At 51.1% G+C, this 16248-nt stretch overlaps 2 protein-coding genes across 2 annotated transcripts; both read right to left on the minus strand.

The window, feature by feature from the left end:
- Window positions 1-927: 927 nt before the first annotated feature.
- Window positions 928-8273, minus strand: ACADS (acyl-CoA dehydrogenase short chain). Its single transcript, XM_058816537.1, has 10 exons — window positions 8197-8273; window positions 7750-7910; window positions 6128-6277; window positions 5870-5981; window positions 5355-5506; window positions 4911-5081; window positions 3605-3742; window positions 3275-3370; window positions 2896-2952; window positions 928-2256 (listed from the first exon to the last, which is right to left on the minus strand). Exons 1-10 carry the CDS (start codon window positions 8270-8272, stop codon window positions 2104-2106), a joined length of 1266 nt encoding a protein of 421 aa, XP_058672520.1. The 5' UTR covers window position 8273; the 3' UTR covers window positions 928-2103.
- Window positions 8274-8488: 215 nt separating this feature from the next.
- Window positions 8489-15115, minus strand: UNC119B (unc-119 lipid binding chaperone B). The gene is made up of 5 exons (XM_058816588.1): window positions 14893-15115; window positions 14319-14432; window positions 13693-13804; window positions 13316-13488; window positions 8489-12467 (listed from the first exon to the last, which is right to left on the minus strand). The coding sequence occupies exons 1-5, from the start codon at window positions 15107-15109 to the stop codon at window positions 12355-12357; spliced, it is 729 nt and encodes a 242-aa protein (XP_058672571.1). The 5' UTR covers window positions 15110-15115; the 3' UTR covers window positions 8489-12354.
- Between the last annotated feature and the right edge of the window lie 1133 nt (window positions 15116-16248).

Here is a 16248-nt window from a genome sequence, read left to right on the forward strand (position 1 = left end):
GAGCAGAGCCATTGCTTTGCTCTGGAAGTTCCTTTGTGTGTAACCCTGTTTGCTGTTTTACCCCCAGAGCAGTGCAGGGTCACAGGGCACTGAGCTCTCTCGCTGAACCTGTGGCAGCAGGGCAAAACTTTCAGAATGCCTTTGTTTTAAAGCTTTTTCTTTTTTTTTTTTTTTTTTTTTTTTTTTGTTTTTTTTGTTTTTTTTGTTTTTTGCTACCTCAAGGTTCTCTCTCCTCTGTCAGCTGAGGGTCACAGCCAGCACGGTGGGTAACAGGGATGGTTTCATGCTGCAGCAAATTAGAGCTGGTAATGAGGGAGGCTGAGGGTGAAGAGGGGCAGTCAGCAAGCACTGACAGCACAGCAGATCTGAGAGAAGCACCTGGGTTGGCAGAGTGTGACTGTGCTGCCTCACTGGGGATTCAGCTGGAGCACAGCATAACAGGAACTCTGCACTGCTGAAGTCCTCACATCCCTGCAGCTCCTGGTCTACCTGAGTGGCTGCAATAAGTTAGTGTAAAATAGTATCCCACATCTTCAGGTACCATCACTGAAGTGAGCCTGCAGGAATCAAAGAGGTGATACAGGCTGAAATCAAGCTTCATCCAGAGAAGCCCTCCATAATTTACAGCACATTCAAGATGATTGGAATGATTTTCCAGTAGGAATGCTCCTGTTGAATGCACTACCTGGCAAGTTCTGTCAATCCTTATGCACAGTAGAACAAGGAGAAACTGAGCACTTGAGAAACTCCTTGCCCCAACACGCTGTTGCCCTCCAGCGCCTGCCCAGGGATGAGTGACATCACTGAGAACTGGTCTCACTGCTGCCTGCTGGCCCTACTGGTTTCTGCTCCTGCATCTTGGGACTGGAAGAAATTATTCTAAATTAATTCACACCTGCATTTAAAAAAAAGGTGAGGGAGTGGTGGTCCTTTAAAATCAGGTTTTATTCGTCTTCTCTGCTCTCTTGTGTAACAGAATCCTGCTCCTCTTCTCTGCACACAAGTCTAAATAAATGGCACCACAGGAAAAGAACCATTTCCCTCTAGTGTACTTGTTTGGACAAGGAGGCAGACTGGACCATGCAGGCTCTAGGCTTAATCCTCTCCCTCTTCTCCTGATTTTAGAACTTTTCCTTTGGCTGTTGATGCTCCTAAAGTTAATGTCTTAATGATCACTGATTGAGGATGTGCTACTGCTAAAGTTTCCTGGTGAGCTTTGTGTGTCATCTCTTCATTTCCTCATTGCCCAAAACATGTCAAGATTAAAAGCTGTTACTGCCCTGTCAGGCACTTCCTTTCCTGCTGATATTGCAGAAGCAGATTTGGGAGCAGAGGGAGTTTTTTGTTTATTTTGAATTTTTTACAAAGTAGTCCTAGGCACTGCAGCTTTGCTGTCCTTTGCTTCTATCCCTACATCCCAGAGCAGCTGAGTGAGCAGGTGCTGGGCCCTGCTGGCCCAGATCGAGGAATTCTTTGTGTTGTCAAATCTATGCAGCCAGCAGCTACAGTCTCTGCTCAGATTCCTCTGTGTGTGGGTTGTCCCTGCATGTCCTCCTGTCTGGCTCCTCTCCTGCTGGAAGTGAGAGGGGCCCTGCTGCAGGGATTGCCTTAGCCTGGGCTGTCCCATTAGGAGCTCACCCACAGCTGCATCCCACACCTGAACTCCACTGCAGTCTGGTCTGCAGAGGCACCAGCAGCCTGAAGCAGAGCACAGGGGTCACAGCCCTCAGCATCTCTGACTCTGGCACTGGTTATCCAGGGCCATGTAGTGACAAATTCAGCAAAACTGGCAGTGGCTGGCAAGTGCTGTCATTTTGCCACTACCAAGCCATTCCAACAGTCCCATTTAGCAAAAGCCCCAGGCTGCCCTATGAGCACAGGCTGCCTCCTCCCTCCTGCACTCACAGCCATCACTTACAAACCTCAGTCCAGCCTCAGTGTGCCATACTTTGTCCAAAGAAGAATCAGCACATTTTAACTAGAGGGTCAGTTACTCATTGGTGAGGAAAACCTCCATCAATAGCCTCATTCAAGAGGGTCAAACTCCATCACTGTGCACCATTAGGATGCACTGGGGGCAGTGTGCTGCTCCAGGCAGCTTCCTCAGCCTCGGTAGGCCTTGAGCAGCTGGCCTGCAATCACCAGTCTCTGGATCTCACTGGTCCCCTCGTAGATCTCGGTGATGCGAGCGTCGCGGTAGTGCCGCTCCGCCGGCATCTCTGTCACATAGCCCATCCCTCCCAGGATCTGGATAGCCTGGAACAAAGGCAGCAGCTTAGGAACAAAGTGGGGTCAAGAAATCTTTTCTACAGAGTGCACATGCACACAGACAGCCATTTTGAGAGGAGCTGAGCCCACTGCAGGCATAATGGGGAGGGTGGGACACATGAGGATGACTGCAGCTCATCTGTGATTGTAGAAATACACAGGATTGACCTGGGTTAAGAAAATATGGATATTCCAGATGGGCAGTTCATTGCTTCAGAGGTATCTGTTAGAATAAGGATCACTAAGATGCTTTTAAGAAAGACAGGGGACACTAAACCAAGGAACAGAGGATCTCATCCAGGTGCAGTGGTGATGACTTGTGGCCCTATGCTCTCCCCCACATTACTGCTCCTTAAAACTGCCACTGCCCTGGACAGCAGCAGGCACAGGCCACTTTAATAATACAGCTGCCACAGGCCAGTATGAACCCCTGCCATCCTCCTACGTCCCCACAACCTGTGAAGATGGTTGTGCTAAACAGCTTCAGCCATAGGATTGGTTGCTTGCTTTGGCTGGTGTGTTTCAAAAATAAATCAGTAAATTCCATCCCACCTTCCCAAAGCACTTGTGAGACATCCAAAGTCCCTTCCCACATGACATATGTCAGAATTGCCAATTGACAGTTACCTGATGAGCTATGGCTGTTGCAGCTTCTGATGCAGCCAGTTTGGCCATTGCCGCTTCCTTTGGGGAAGGAAAACATCACTGAGAGTGCAGCTGTCACAAAAAGGAACTCCTCACCTGCACAAGGAGCTTGAACCCTCACAGTGCAGCTGTGCAGAGAGACAGGCCTGATGATGGTGCCAGCTGAGAGCAGCCACCCCTCTCCCCTTGGCTACGGCCAGTGCTGAGCTCAGGGGGCTGCCCCAGGGTGGGCAGCAGGCCCAGGACCTGCTGGGGGTCGCACCCCAGCACTGCTGAGCACAGCAGTGCTCCATGGAGTGCGGCTCCTGGCTTTGAGCCTGTCCTGTGCTGTGGCTGCTGGACAAAGCAGGGCTGGAGATACCTTAGTGAAGGGCTTCCCATTGTCCTTGAGCATAGCAGCTCTCCAGGTCAGCAGGCGCGCACCCTCCAAGGCCACGGCCATGTCTGCCAGCTTGAACTGCAACAACAAACAGTGCCTTGGGTCCAGGGCCCCTGCCTGCACAAGGGGACAGCTGAACTCTTCCACCCTTGGGGCCATCTAAGGAAAAGGAGCCTCTGTCCCAACAATTAGTTTTAACAGCATTTGAAAACAGAATTATGAGCCTGTTTACTCCAGACAGCACAAAGTGCACTGTGTGCCTGATACCCCACCCACACAGACTTTCCACCAGTCCCTGTGCCCTGCCCGTACCTGCACTGCCTGAAGCTTTGTGATGGGTGACCCAAAGGCCATTCTCTTCTCAGCATAATCCACAGCACAATCCAGAGCTGCCTGTGCTATTCCAAGTGCCTGTGAGGCAATACCAATCCTTCCTCCATCCAGAGTTTGCTGAAAAAGACACGAAATACATGTAAGTCAAGTTATGCTTGAGCAAGAATAGTACAGACACATTTCTGATGTTGCTGAAAAGCTGCTGTAGCCTTAAAAGCCCCTGGTCAGAGACCTCTTTGATTCACAATTCCCAGTTATGCAGGAATAGAGAGCTGTAACAAGCACTGCCACTGCAGAGAGAAGGCAGGAGTTCAACAACAGACGAGAAAGGGGAGGGATTGCTTATTAGCTGGGAGAAAAACAGAGGGAGCAAAATAAGGGAAGCAGCACAACAGGGATCTGCTCTGGAAGGGGCTGGAAAGAACTTCTCAGGCAGACCCAACGCACTCTGCAGCTGATTTTACTTTGGAAATCTGGTCAGTTTTCCTTTTTTATCCTCATCATTTGGACACACATGGGAAAGAATTTTTCAAACTCGTTAGTGAACCCAGTCAATTAAATGACTTAGCTCAAACACCTACTCTGCCCCTCTGTGCACAGGAAGAAATTGCTGCACAGGGAGAAAAGGCTTTATCTTCTAAACCCTAGGCTGAAGGTCTTTAAAAGAACCTGTCAGTCACCAACCACTTTTAGTTCTGGACATAATGGAATGGGCTCTGCTCCAGGCAGCTCGACCCAAAATGTCAGGCCAACAAAGGGTGTTGTGCCCCTCCAGAGAGAGCAATGACCACTCTTAAAGGACAGTGCAGGAAACAAATCTGTTCCCAGCTGCCTTGCTCCTCCTCAGAAGTCACATGCATACCATAACTCAGCTGTCATTCACCTTTAGACACTCTGCAGAAGTTGTCACGAGCCTCCAGGACAACTTTGCCACACTACTCACATGGGGAAATGCCATGCTTTCCCTTTATCTATGGATACAACTGGAGGGACAGAGGATTGGGAAAGAAGAAAAATTAAAATATACTGCCCCTATTGACACAGCACCTCAATGGTATCAGTATTGCTCCAGCTGAGAACTGCCAATAAAAGTGCTATCAAAGACCTGTGTAAATTAAACATTCATCAAGCTCTGGGAATGATTCCTCCCATGTTGGCAAGAAGGGTCAACACCTTATGCAAGCAGTCCTCCCTGAAGTGACTGCCGCTGGAAATGGTTTACAGAACAGCAAGCTTGGGAGCTACAGCTGCACACCCCCAGAGCTGCACCCCATCCCTCTCTTACCATGGCAATTTTGAAGCCCATTCCTGGCTGCCCCAGGAGGTTTCCCTTGGGTATCCGGCAGTCCTCAAATATCAGGTTAGCAGTGGAAGAGGCTCGTATTCCCAGTTTGTCTTCTTTCTTCCCCAGTGACAGCCCAGCTGTTGGCATGGGAACCAGGAATGCACTAATGCCCTGCAACGAGACCCACACTCTTAGCAATGGTGTCTTCTTACCTTCCCACTTCCTTGGCTGTCAACAGGCTCCCTCCATTTTACATAAAAGCCAAATGTCCAGGTAACCAGGAGGAGGGAGAGGAGAGCTGAGACACAAGAAAACCAGCACATCAGCCCCTCCTCTGGTCAATGCCTGCACGGCTCTAAAAACAGAGTCCCAGCCGTGGCAAAGTACTTCTCCACAACTCCTTCACTCCCACCCCCTCTTCCTGGCTGATACAAACTATCTCACCTTGTGCTTCAGGGATTTATCTGTAGTAGCAAACACCACGGTGGCTGAGGCGTCCCAGGCATTGGTGATCCAGGCCTTGGTGCCATTCAGAACCCACTCGTCCCCATCCAGGCGCGCCACAGTGGAGGCTGCACCCGCATCGCTGCCATTTCCTGAGGGAAGGAGCAGCAAACAAACCTCAGGTGATCAGTGACACAGGGGGGGCAAAGCCACCCCCACCTGCACCCCATCGGCTCACAGCACCTCTTGAACTGTGGCAGTGTCACCCCTGTCCTCCCACAGAACGGGCAAAGGCCCACGTGTGCAAGGTGTGCACACAGAATGAGTATTTTCAGCAGGGACCAGAGGATGGCAGTTCATGCTTTGGGTACTGCGACTCCACTCACACAGAACTGCTATAAACAACCCTTCCACAAACTGTACCAGCTTCAAAGACCTAAAGCCCATCCTAGACCTGACAAAGGAAAGAAGCTACACCACGTTCTTTGCAACAGAGATGGTAACAGTCACATCACCTGGTTCACTGAGGGCAAAACATCCAATTTTCTCTCCACTGGTGAAGGGAGCAATCCACTGGTGCTTCTGCTCTTCAGAGCCAAACTTGAGGATTGGCCCTAAATACAGGGACTTTAAATTTTGGTGCTGTTAGTGCCTCTTGAAGGTACAACCAATGGAGCAGCTCTCTAATGTGCTCTCCACAGAGCAGAGAGCCCAGCACAGGAACAGATCCCCTTCTCCCAGACACCCCTGAGCTGTGCCATTCTCACACTCACGTTGTTGACGCTGACGATGACGCCGGTGGAGGCGCAGCCCCTGCTGATCTCCTCCACAGCAATGGAATAGGCCAGGTAGTCGAGTCCTGCTCCTTTGTACTTCTCTGGCACGTCCATGGCCAGCAGCCCCAAGGCTCCCATCTTCTTCACCTGCACACGGGAATGGACAGCTCCCATCCTCTGCAGCACCAGTGTGCCAGCAAATACAGACACACGGAGAGCACACACGGCATGGGAGGGCTACACCAGAGGAAAAGATGCACACAACTCCTGGTGAAATGGGTAAGTGTCCCCAGATCCCAGTGACTTCAGCAGGAGCTGTACACAGTCACTGCTGTTTAGACTCTTGCTTGTTTAAAGAGCTTTCTTCAGTACTGGGAAGGGGGGAGCCTTCTAAAGGTGAAATATGGAGACAGAACTCCACCAGCATTTCCTCAGCCTCCCACCAAAGCTCTACCCTTGCATGTCTCCTGTCAGCAGAAATGGGAAATCTAGCTGATAAAAATCATCAGAACTTTACCTTTGAGTCTGCTGAGCTTCAGCCTAGGACTGCACAAAGGAAGAATTTTACAGAATGAATGACTGCAGAAAACAGTGGTGCAAGGTGATTTTTTTCATTCCTAACAAAGCCAGAACTTGTTTCCCAGAGAATTTTTTTGTTAGTTACATTGCAATCAATCCAGCCCAAGTTCCCCAGCTAGACCCCTTGCTTTGCAACCATAAGCCTCTGCTTGTTTTTAGAGGAACCAGGGAGAATCTTTAGATACATAATTTCCTCCTATGTGGGCACCCAAAACACCAATCCTCCACATTAAATACAGAACATGAACAAGACAGCCACTGGTTCTATGTATGTTGCTTCATCTCATTAAACACTTGTTTGTATCTTGAATTTCCCTCTACACATTCAAGCCAAAAGATTCAGAATCAAATGTAAATTTTTCAGATGAGAACAGTAAGGAGTAAAGTTATTTTCTTCCTTAGGGTAAGTGTGACTTTCCTGGCTACCATCCTTATACCTTAATAGAAAAAGGAATGTGACAAAACTCTCATGCCTCTGACGGTGTTTGCCTGGAGTCTCTTGGTTAATGTTAGTCTCTTGGCTAACAGGATCTATTTTGCTGGAGCTTTGTATTTCATTGCTTAACATGCACACTGGTGTCTCTTTCCACATGAAAAATCACTAGTTTGTCTGAAATTTTGATTTATTTACTGCCCCAGAGGATAAGCAGCATGTACCTCCTGATCGCTTTTTTCCACCATCTGAAATGCATCCATGCTATCTCATTCCTCACCATAAACCATTATGTGCAGTCTGCAAAAGTATATGTTAATTTTATAAATTAGTTCTATAATTTCTTATTACAGCCCACAGATAAACTGGTAAGAGAACTAAAAACTCAGTGGTACTGAAGTCAGATATAAAGAAACACAAATAAAAGTGAAAAGCTCAAAATACTCTGTGGGAATTACAAGGTCCACATTCAGAGCAACGAATTGGTCTAAACTTCAATTTTCTGCTAAGCGGGAGCTGGATGTACATGCTGCCTCAGCCCCAAGGGTGCCGCCCCAGGGCACCAGGAAAGGGGTCTGTGGCTGTGCCTTCCCAACCCTGCACCCACCTGCTCGGCCGGGAAGCGGTGCTCCTTGTCCAGCTGCGCTGCCAGCGGCATCAGCTCCTTCTCTGCGAAGTCCCGGACCGTCTGCCGCAGCATCTGGTGCGTCTCGGGCAGCTCCGCGCTCTGGTACACGGTGTGCAGCCGGCGGCACCGCAGGGCCAGCGCTGGAAGCGAGGAGGGCACTCAGCGCCGCCGCCGCCCTTCACACCGGCCCGGGGCCGGGCGCCGGCCCGTGAGGGGCCCTGAGGATCCCCCGAGCCCGGGCCACCTTCCCGCGGCCCGGCTGAAGGGCGGCGCCACTCCGGCGCCTGAGGGGACTCGCCTCAGGCAGGCCCTGAAGGGCACCGGGACGCCACCTCCCCCGCGGGCCGCGGCCCTTCCCGCCCCTCCCGGTGCCCCGCAGCCCCCCCGAGCAGCCGCAGCCGAGGGAAGCCGCTCCGCCGGCCTCACCCCCGGGCGCTCCGCCGCAGCGGGACGCGACCGCCGCCATCGCCGCCGCCGCCATCGCCGCCGCCGCCATCGCCATGGCGCCGCCTGAGGGAGCGCGGGCCCGGCGCGCACGCGCCGCCCCCTGGCGGGCGGCCCCCCCCGCCCCCCCCGCCCCGCCCCGCCGGGCAGCGGGGAGAGAAGGGAGGAAGCGAGAGAAGGGAAGAGAAGGGAAGGAAAGGAAAGGGAAGGGAAGGAAAGGGAAGGAAAGGGAAGGAAGGTCCTTTATTCCGACTGCTGGTGACAAAACCACGCGTGTACAAACACAGCGGCACCAGGACAGCCCCGCGGCGCTGCCACGGCCACGGGAGCAGGGTCCGAAGGGGACAGCACAGAGGAGTCCATGCGCCAGCAGCCCCAAGGCCACACAGTGAGAGATAAATACGGGTCCTGTAACAGCACTGGGATCCAGGCAGGAGGAGAGGGCGTTTGCTGGTGTTCATTGTCCTGCTGCTGCTGAAGAGGAAGAGGTGCTGACTCCAGCAGGCTGCCATCACTCAGCCTTGCCCTCGGCAAGGACAGGAGATGGCAGTGTTTGTGTCCGAGGGTCACAGCCCACAGCGAGCCAGGCTCGGGGGTAGCACGAAGTAGCTCCATGTCACAGGACAGCAGGGCAGAAGACTGGGAAACAGCTGAAGATGATGTGATGAAACACAGAGCTGAGAAGTAGAGTTGCTACATTTGGACCTTAGTGCTTCACAACTGCTTTCCTCCTTCATTTCTGACTAATAAACACTTGTTTTATTCTTCCTGAACCCTCAGATAATGGAATAAGCATCCCCAAGCACCAGAGAAGAGGCTGCTGCTCCTCTGCAACAAGAAACATTGAAAATCCTCATGTACACACACAAGACATTTCCTACCAAAACCAGAGGACAAGGACAGAAGTACCCAGTCCATACAACAAGAGATGACCTTCCTTCACAAGGTGCAGTATGTATTCCACACTCAAGGCATTAAATAGCTCTCCAGGAAGTTTGCTGGCATGGATCTAAAGCCCTTGCCTCAAAAATGTGAAAAAGAGGTCCTGGTAATAAGAGGACAAATACTGGAAAAAAACATAATATGCATCTGTGGGTTTGGTCCCTTTCTTTTTGAAGTTTTGAGCAAACTCACTATGGTCCCAACATTTTTGTTTTTTCAACTCAGCACAAAATCTGAGAGAAGTAGTCTTTGATACCTTTTTTCTTGCTCAAACTCCAACTAACACTGAAAGCATCTCCTTTGCCTGCAGCACCAGGATACAACTGACCATTCACCTGTCAACGATGTGATCCCAGTGGAATTTCTTCCAAGCTAACTGGCATGAGTAGCTTTTTACCCATCATTAAAACACCAGAGCACACACTCCAGAAGGAAGCTGGTCTGCTAAACCGTGTTTACCAAAGAAATCATCCCTGCCACAAGGAAAAGAGGCTTTACAGAAAGTACCTAAGAGAAAAGGAATCCTAGGAAAGCTACTAAAGTGGGAACCGGAGTTTGGAAATCCCTGACTTTCTAGATTACAATCAACTTTTTCAGTGCTGGGTTGCCCTCTTGTAGGGACTTTCTTTTTCCTGCAGCATGCTTTTAGGGCAAAGACCTTCTGATTTGGCAAAGCAAACACGCTCAGCTAAAAACCGCAGGGTCTCCTGGTTTTCCTCCACTTCTCCCTTTTATTGCTGAATAGCCAACGCATTCACCAGTGCGAAATCAACCGCTTCAGGGCTGTCTCCTCCTCTCTGCTGCTGGCCAAGGACAGCAATTCCCGCAATTCCCTTTTCCTAGCGGGACCAGCCCCGGCAGCGCGCTCCCGCCGCCAGCAGATGGCGCGCGCGCCCCGTGCGCGCCCCCAGCGCCCGGTGCGCGCTCCCGCCCTGCTGACCAGCCCGTCGCCTTTGAGGAACCTTTACAGTGACAAGAGAAACAGATGGGAATCGTCACACTCCTAAGAAAAGCGAGAGGTTGCTTCATGTAGAAAGTGTGATAAAAGTTTAAAGGCACCTGGATTTATACTACATACAAAATTCAGTTCAATATGCTAAAATTTGCCAGGGAATAATGAGTAGGCTCTTCAGACACTATTTCTGAACACTTCAAGATGAAAAGCATGCTTCCAGGCAGTTCTGCTTTGTGGTGAGTAACTTAGAGCAAAGCTCCCACCTCAGAGGCACAGCATGAGGGCTGTGGAAGGTGCTCACTGTAAGAGACATCTCGAGATCCAACTCAACAGGAGCTTTAACTAATCTGAAGATCCTAAACAAGATTGCATTAGTGCCTGTGGAGATGCTGGAGGGGATCAATGGTGGCAGAATAGTTCATCTTTCCATCAGGCAGACCCTGCCCCTCCACATTCCCAAGACATTTGTTGTGGTTGCTTATGATTAATGCTCCACCCAGAACAGGTCATTTGTTGTGGTTAATCATAATTAAGTATCTTCCTAAGAGCTGGAGATTCATTCATGGCTGCTACCTCACACACTCACTGCTTACTCTGATGCCAGCTGATGTTCCATGCCAAAGTTACTTTCACTAATCTGGAGTAAAGGCAGTGGTTTCCTATTGCATTAACAGGCTCTAGGCTCTGATGTCCACCCCACTCAACCCTGCTGGAACACAAACTACCCTGAATCCCTCTTAACACAACAGGTAACCATTGAAGAGTTAGGTTTTAACTGTCTCAAGAACAAATGGAAGTAGTATTAGGAAAGGTCTCCAGTCTAGACACAACCTAACTCCCCCAACAAGAGACACAACTGAGCAGCCCAGCATGGGGACAGGAAAAGTACCAGTCTTGAGAGCCAGCAAAACTGGCAAAAAAGGTTGTGATAGCTGAGATTTTGCACAGCTGGGAGCTTGTCCCAGCACAGCTTTGGCAAGACACAGGTCCTCCTCTTCCCACTGCATGATGCTATCTCCCATTGCCAGAGCCCAAACCCAGCTGTGGTATCAACCTGGCAACATGACTTCCTAAACCATAAATAAGCAGCTGAGCAGGCAGAGCAATGATGGGAACAATGAAAAAGAGAATCATGTACATTCTCACTTTCCAAGGATCCCACTCCATAACACTGAGTGATCTGACCTGGGAAGCTTTTAGCTACTAATATCTCCACTGCAACACAGAAAATGAGCTGGTGCTGCTCACAGCAACTCTGACAGACCAGTCAGGTTTACAATTACAGACTGAAGCCTAGGAAGCTCTGCTTCCTACCCATTTTTCAAGGGATTTTCCACATTCTCCCTTTTTCCTCTAAGCCCTGCTAGAGTGACACCTTCACTCCAGCCAGGCTGACAATGTGCTGTCCACCTAAAAAGCAATACATTCTGTATGAAGGGCCAAAAATTCCTACAAAGGGAAGGAGAAATGGTAAATATAGTGAGATTAACTTCAGCTCTAAGGTTGACCCCTGAGCTCCGAAATTCAACAGTTTGCTCACAAAAACTCAAACAGAAATGCTACCAGAGGGACAATCTCCTTTTTCCCCTATCTTGTATCTCTAGTGAAATCTCTGGCAAAACAGAGCTTAAATGTTCTTAGGGGCAGTTCAGGCCCTCAGAGGCAGATGGAATATTCCTGCACTGCTTAGAAGCTAAATTAGTCTCTTTCCCACTGGAGAACATTGGGATGCACCCTAAAAAACCATGTCAGCAATGCCACAAACAAAACCACTGTCATTGAAGACATGAGCTATCCAACTGAACAAAAGATCTGCTCTTCAAGCATCGCTGGCTACTGGAAGGGGTTAAGATTTTCCTGCTAAGAAATAGCTTAACACAAACAATCTGACCTGTTGAAAAAGGATATTCACCCAAGAGGTGAAACATCAGATGCACTAAAGGTGCAAACTAACTAGAAAGACTAAGAGCAAGAATTGTCTAAGAGTCCCTCTGACCACTGACCTAACCAAGGTTATCAGAAGATAGCCAGGAACAGAGAAGGAGAGGCAGGAAATGCTGAGTCTCAGAGAGGTGTTGCAGGGAGATTTCCTTTCAGGAGCTGTCATCTTTGCTTCATGTTCTCAGCCTCATGCACAGAGAAAAACTTTGGCAAGAAGCCTTGTTGCACGAGACAGCAACGCCAGTCCACTCCTGCACGTCTGGAATGGTTAAGGGCATCACAGCATCCAGCAGCCAGAATGATTATTGTCCTCCATTGTAAGCATAGTCGGCCTTGTTGTGCATTATCAACTTGTTGTCCACAAAGTAGAAGCTGTCCGAGCGCGTCTCGTACGGGTTCTCCACCATCAGACGGACTGTGAAAGAGAGAGGGAGCTCCATTACCTCCAACAGCCTCAGTCAGGATAAAAAGGACTCTGCCACTCCACTGCATTTACTGAGTGATGCTCTGCCCTACCCAAGGAAGAGAAGCAAGCTGCTCTTCTGAGCTTACTTCAAAGGCTGCAGCTTGCCCTTCCCCTTCTTCCCATTCACAGGACAAGAGCTGTCAAATGCAAACAGAGGGGGAATGAAGAAACCTCACTCAAATAAGCTTAGACCAGAGCCATGAATGGAGCCAAGCAACCATCACATCTGTAAGCAGAAGGAGCTCATTTGTGGCACTCCCCACATGTACACAGGTGGGATGAAAACTCCAAACCTTCCCCACGGCCAGGCAGCCCCAGAAGGACCCCTGTGCCTCTGGCTCCATCCACCCCCTGAGGTCAAACATACCCTGTGTATTTGCAGAGATCTTAGCAGGCTTAAAAACAGACCTCAGGAAGAACCAGTTTTGCTCCATAGCAGGAGGCTCTAGCCCTAACAAACAAGTGCCAAAAACAGATGGGTGGCTATAAAAAGAACCCTTTCTCTGGTGTTTTGGTTTCTTCTGGGCTACACTACAAGGCATCAGGCATGTCAGCCCTGTGACTGATCAGTTCTTGCAGCCTGTGACTTAGCACAGGTTGTCTTAGGCTTTCATTTTCAAAGGAGGAGACTTTGCACACAAATCTCTAATTCAGAGAAGATTACACATTGCTAAACTGGGAACCTGTATCTGTTTGTTCCTGTCTCCTCAGTCCCAGTCACAACTTCTTTCACAAGTGGAGGGAGAGAATGCACACACAAACAAAACACCACTCAGTGTTGCAAAGGAGGTACTTACTAAGGTCTTCTGAGAGCTGAGGGAATTCATAAATGTGTTCACATGTGTTCCTGCTACTGGGGATGCAGAAGCCAAAATCAAAATCAAAGTTCTTCAGTAAGCGATCTCGGAAGTAATGCCTCTCAATCATTCGGAAGTTTGACACTGGCTTTTCTCCCACTGTGAATTCCACTCTGCATGGAAGAATCAGGAAAAAAACACCTGTTAGGAAGAACAGAGCCTTGGGCATGAGGCTACACAAGAGTTCTTTACAGAGAGTTTGATATTTGAAGTCTAAGATAGGCTATCTCAAGTCTTCAACCCAGTTTTGTTATGAACTGTCAAGTAACACTTTGTAAACATCCAATTCTCCCTTCTCTCCATGAGCTCATACTCACGTTGCACCAACAGTCCGTAGACGGAGAAACGCTGGGGTGAACTGGTACCGAACAAAGCGCCCTGCACTTGCATCCAGCTCGCTGCTGTCATCCTCATCCTCCTCAGCGTGCTCTGGAAAACACCAGCCCGGAGTTACTCTGCTCAGAGCGCACACCTGAGGTGACACTGCCTAGTGGGTGTATCAGGACAAGCTGCCTACTGCTTAGGTACTGAATGTAAACACATTTAATGATTGGTCTGAGGCTTATACTGGCATGAAGCAAAAGAGAAAAGATTTGCCATGACAGTTGGCCCAGTCGAGGTGGCTCCAGAACTGGAGTCACCCCTCCCCTCAATCTCACAGGATATCCCCCATCACAACTGCCAATGAACATGAACTAATCTCCATTATAACCAGCCCAAAAAAGGAAAATTGCCAGTCGATAGTTCTCTCCCACCTAACAATAATCACATTTTAATCACAAGTTTCTCAGCATAGATAAACTCAGTCCTGTGCTTAAAGGAGAGGATTTTAGTCATCAGGACATATACCAAAGGACCCTTCTGCTCGGTTTGCAGGGGTTGTGCATTGCAACCTCTCAGCTCTCAGTCTCTCTATCCTCCCTGCAACATTTGCATGCTGTACCTGAAGCAGACGGCTTAGCAATTTCAAAAAGGACTGTTCCAGTTTCAAGGTCCCGGATCTTAAACCTAGTGAAGTCAATGTTGTAAATGTTGTCCTCAGGTTTGCATAAATAATCTAGAAGAGAGAGAAACATATAGTAATATTACAAAACACCTGTGACCACTTACCAAATGAATTTCCCTTTTTGTTAGCCCCGGCCCGATAAGATATGTACTGCTCCTTGTTTTGCAGAAGCTTCATAAAAGCCGGACAAAATTAAGGATGTGAGAAACAAAGGCAGGGTAAGTGCCAGGTAGCAAAGCAAGAATGGGATGCGATCGGGACAGAAAAGCAGAGATCAGCAGCCCAGAGGAAAAACAAAAAAACAAAAAGCCTCAAACAAATCAAAACCCACAAACAACACAAAAGCCCCCAAACTTTCTGGAAGTTGTACGGGAGCTGCCGGCGGGCGCACCCCGAGCCGCCGCGTCCCCGCCGGCAGCGCCCGGCCGGGCCCCGCCGCTCCCCACGCCAAAGGCCCGGCCCGGCCCCGACCCGCAGAGCCCCCGCCGCCCCGGGACCGGCCCGCACTCACTCTCCGTCACCCGGCACAGCCCCAGGACGTGCTCCGGCCGGACGGTCTCCAGCGCCAGCAACTCGGACTCGGTCCAGGGCTGCCGTGGCGGCGCATCGGCCGATCCGCGGCGGCCCCGCAGGCGGCTGAGCGGCCCCGCGGACCCCGGCGGCCCCGGCGGCAGCTTCTTGTCCGGCCCCGGCGCCGCCGCCGCCGCCCGCGCCCTGGAGCCGCTCATGGCCGCTGCCAAGATGGCCGCCGCCCGCCTCGGTAGCTATGGGAGCGCGGGGCGGGGCGCGGGCCGTTGCCAGGCAACGCCGCGCCCGAAGCTCAGCAGAGCCCGCCGCGGTCGCGCCCGGATGGGTGACCCGAGAGCCTGGCACGGGCACCGCTGGCGCGGCAGCCGCTCCGCCCGGGGCCGCAGCGCGACAGGACGGCTGGGAAAGCCGAGTTACCTGAGGGAAAACAGCACAAGGAACAAATGAACCCGGTTCCACTCCCGCTGCCCCCGGCCGGCTGCCAGCCCGCGTCCCGCTCCCGCCACACCGCCCGGCCGTCACCCCGCGCTGGGCTCCCGGCTCCGAAGGCGCGGTCTGGGCCACAGCGCAGCCGGTGACACAGGGCAGGTGTCCCCCGAGAGCCCCGCTCTGTGCAGGGGACAGTGACGAGCACTTCTCGGGAAGGGGCAGCGTCAGCAGGAGGATGCCATGGAGGGCACAGCACCGGGGACAGCCCAGCTGCTGTCCCTGGGGAGCGGGACGGCGACCGGACCGTGTGCCCCCGGGTGGCAGTGGCAGACATCGGACGAGCCTCCCCAGCCCGGTGGGAAAAACCGCGGAGGTCGCACTTGGAGGGATTCAAAGTATCAATACGAAGAGGAAAGAATGTGTTTCTTCCCAAGCAGGGGCAGCCCACCGGCCCGCAGCAGGCACGCAAGAGTTGCCAAGAGTCACCTACAGCCCTCTGGGGAACTGGGGCAAGAACAACAAACACCTGCATCCTCTTTTCGGACTTCAGCCAACACTGAACATGCTTATGATGACTGGAAACAGATTTTGAGCAGTGATTTGTGACGCTTGCTGTGGCTTGTGAACAGCACACTCCTGCTACTGCCAGCCAAATGCTATTTCAAAAAAAAAAAAAAGCCTGCACCAGTCCCCCTAAATCCTCCTTGCTGCATGGGCTTGGTGCCTCTATCCCTAAGGAAGGTCAGACCCAGGCCTTCCAGGAAAGCACCTCCACAGGAGCAGGCACCTGGAGCGCAAGGCTGCTGCTTCCTCCCTGCTCCAGCCCCAGCCGCCTCTGACACGGTTTCAAGCTGAAAGGGGGGCAGCTTGCAAAGCCCAGAAAGCAGATTGCATCTCTCTGCTGCTCCGG

Source organism: Ammospiza caudacuta, chromosome 18 (assembly GCF_027887145.1).
Source record: "Ammospiza caudacuta isolate bAmmCau1 chromosome 18, bAmmCau1.pri, whole genome shotgun sequence".
Taxonomy (NCBI): domain Eukaryota; kingdom Metazoa; phylum Chordata; class Aves; order Passeriformes; family Passerellidae; genus Ammospiza; species Ammospiza caudacuta.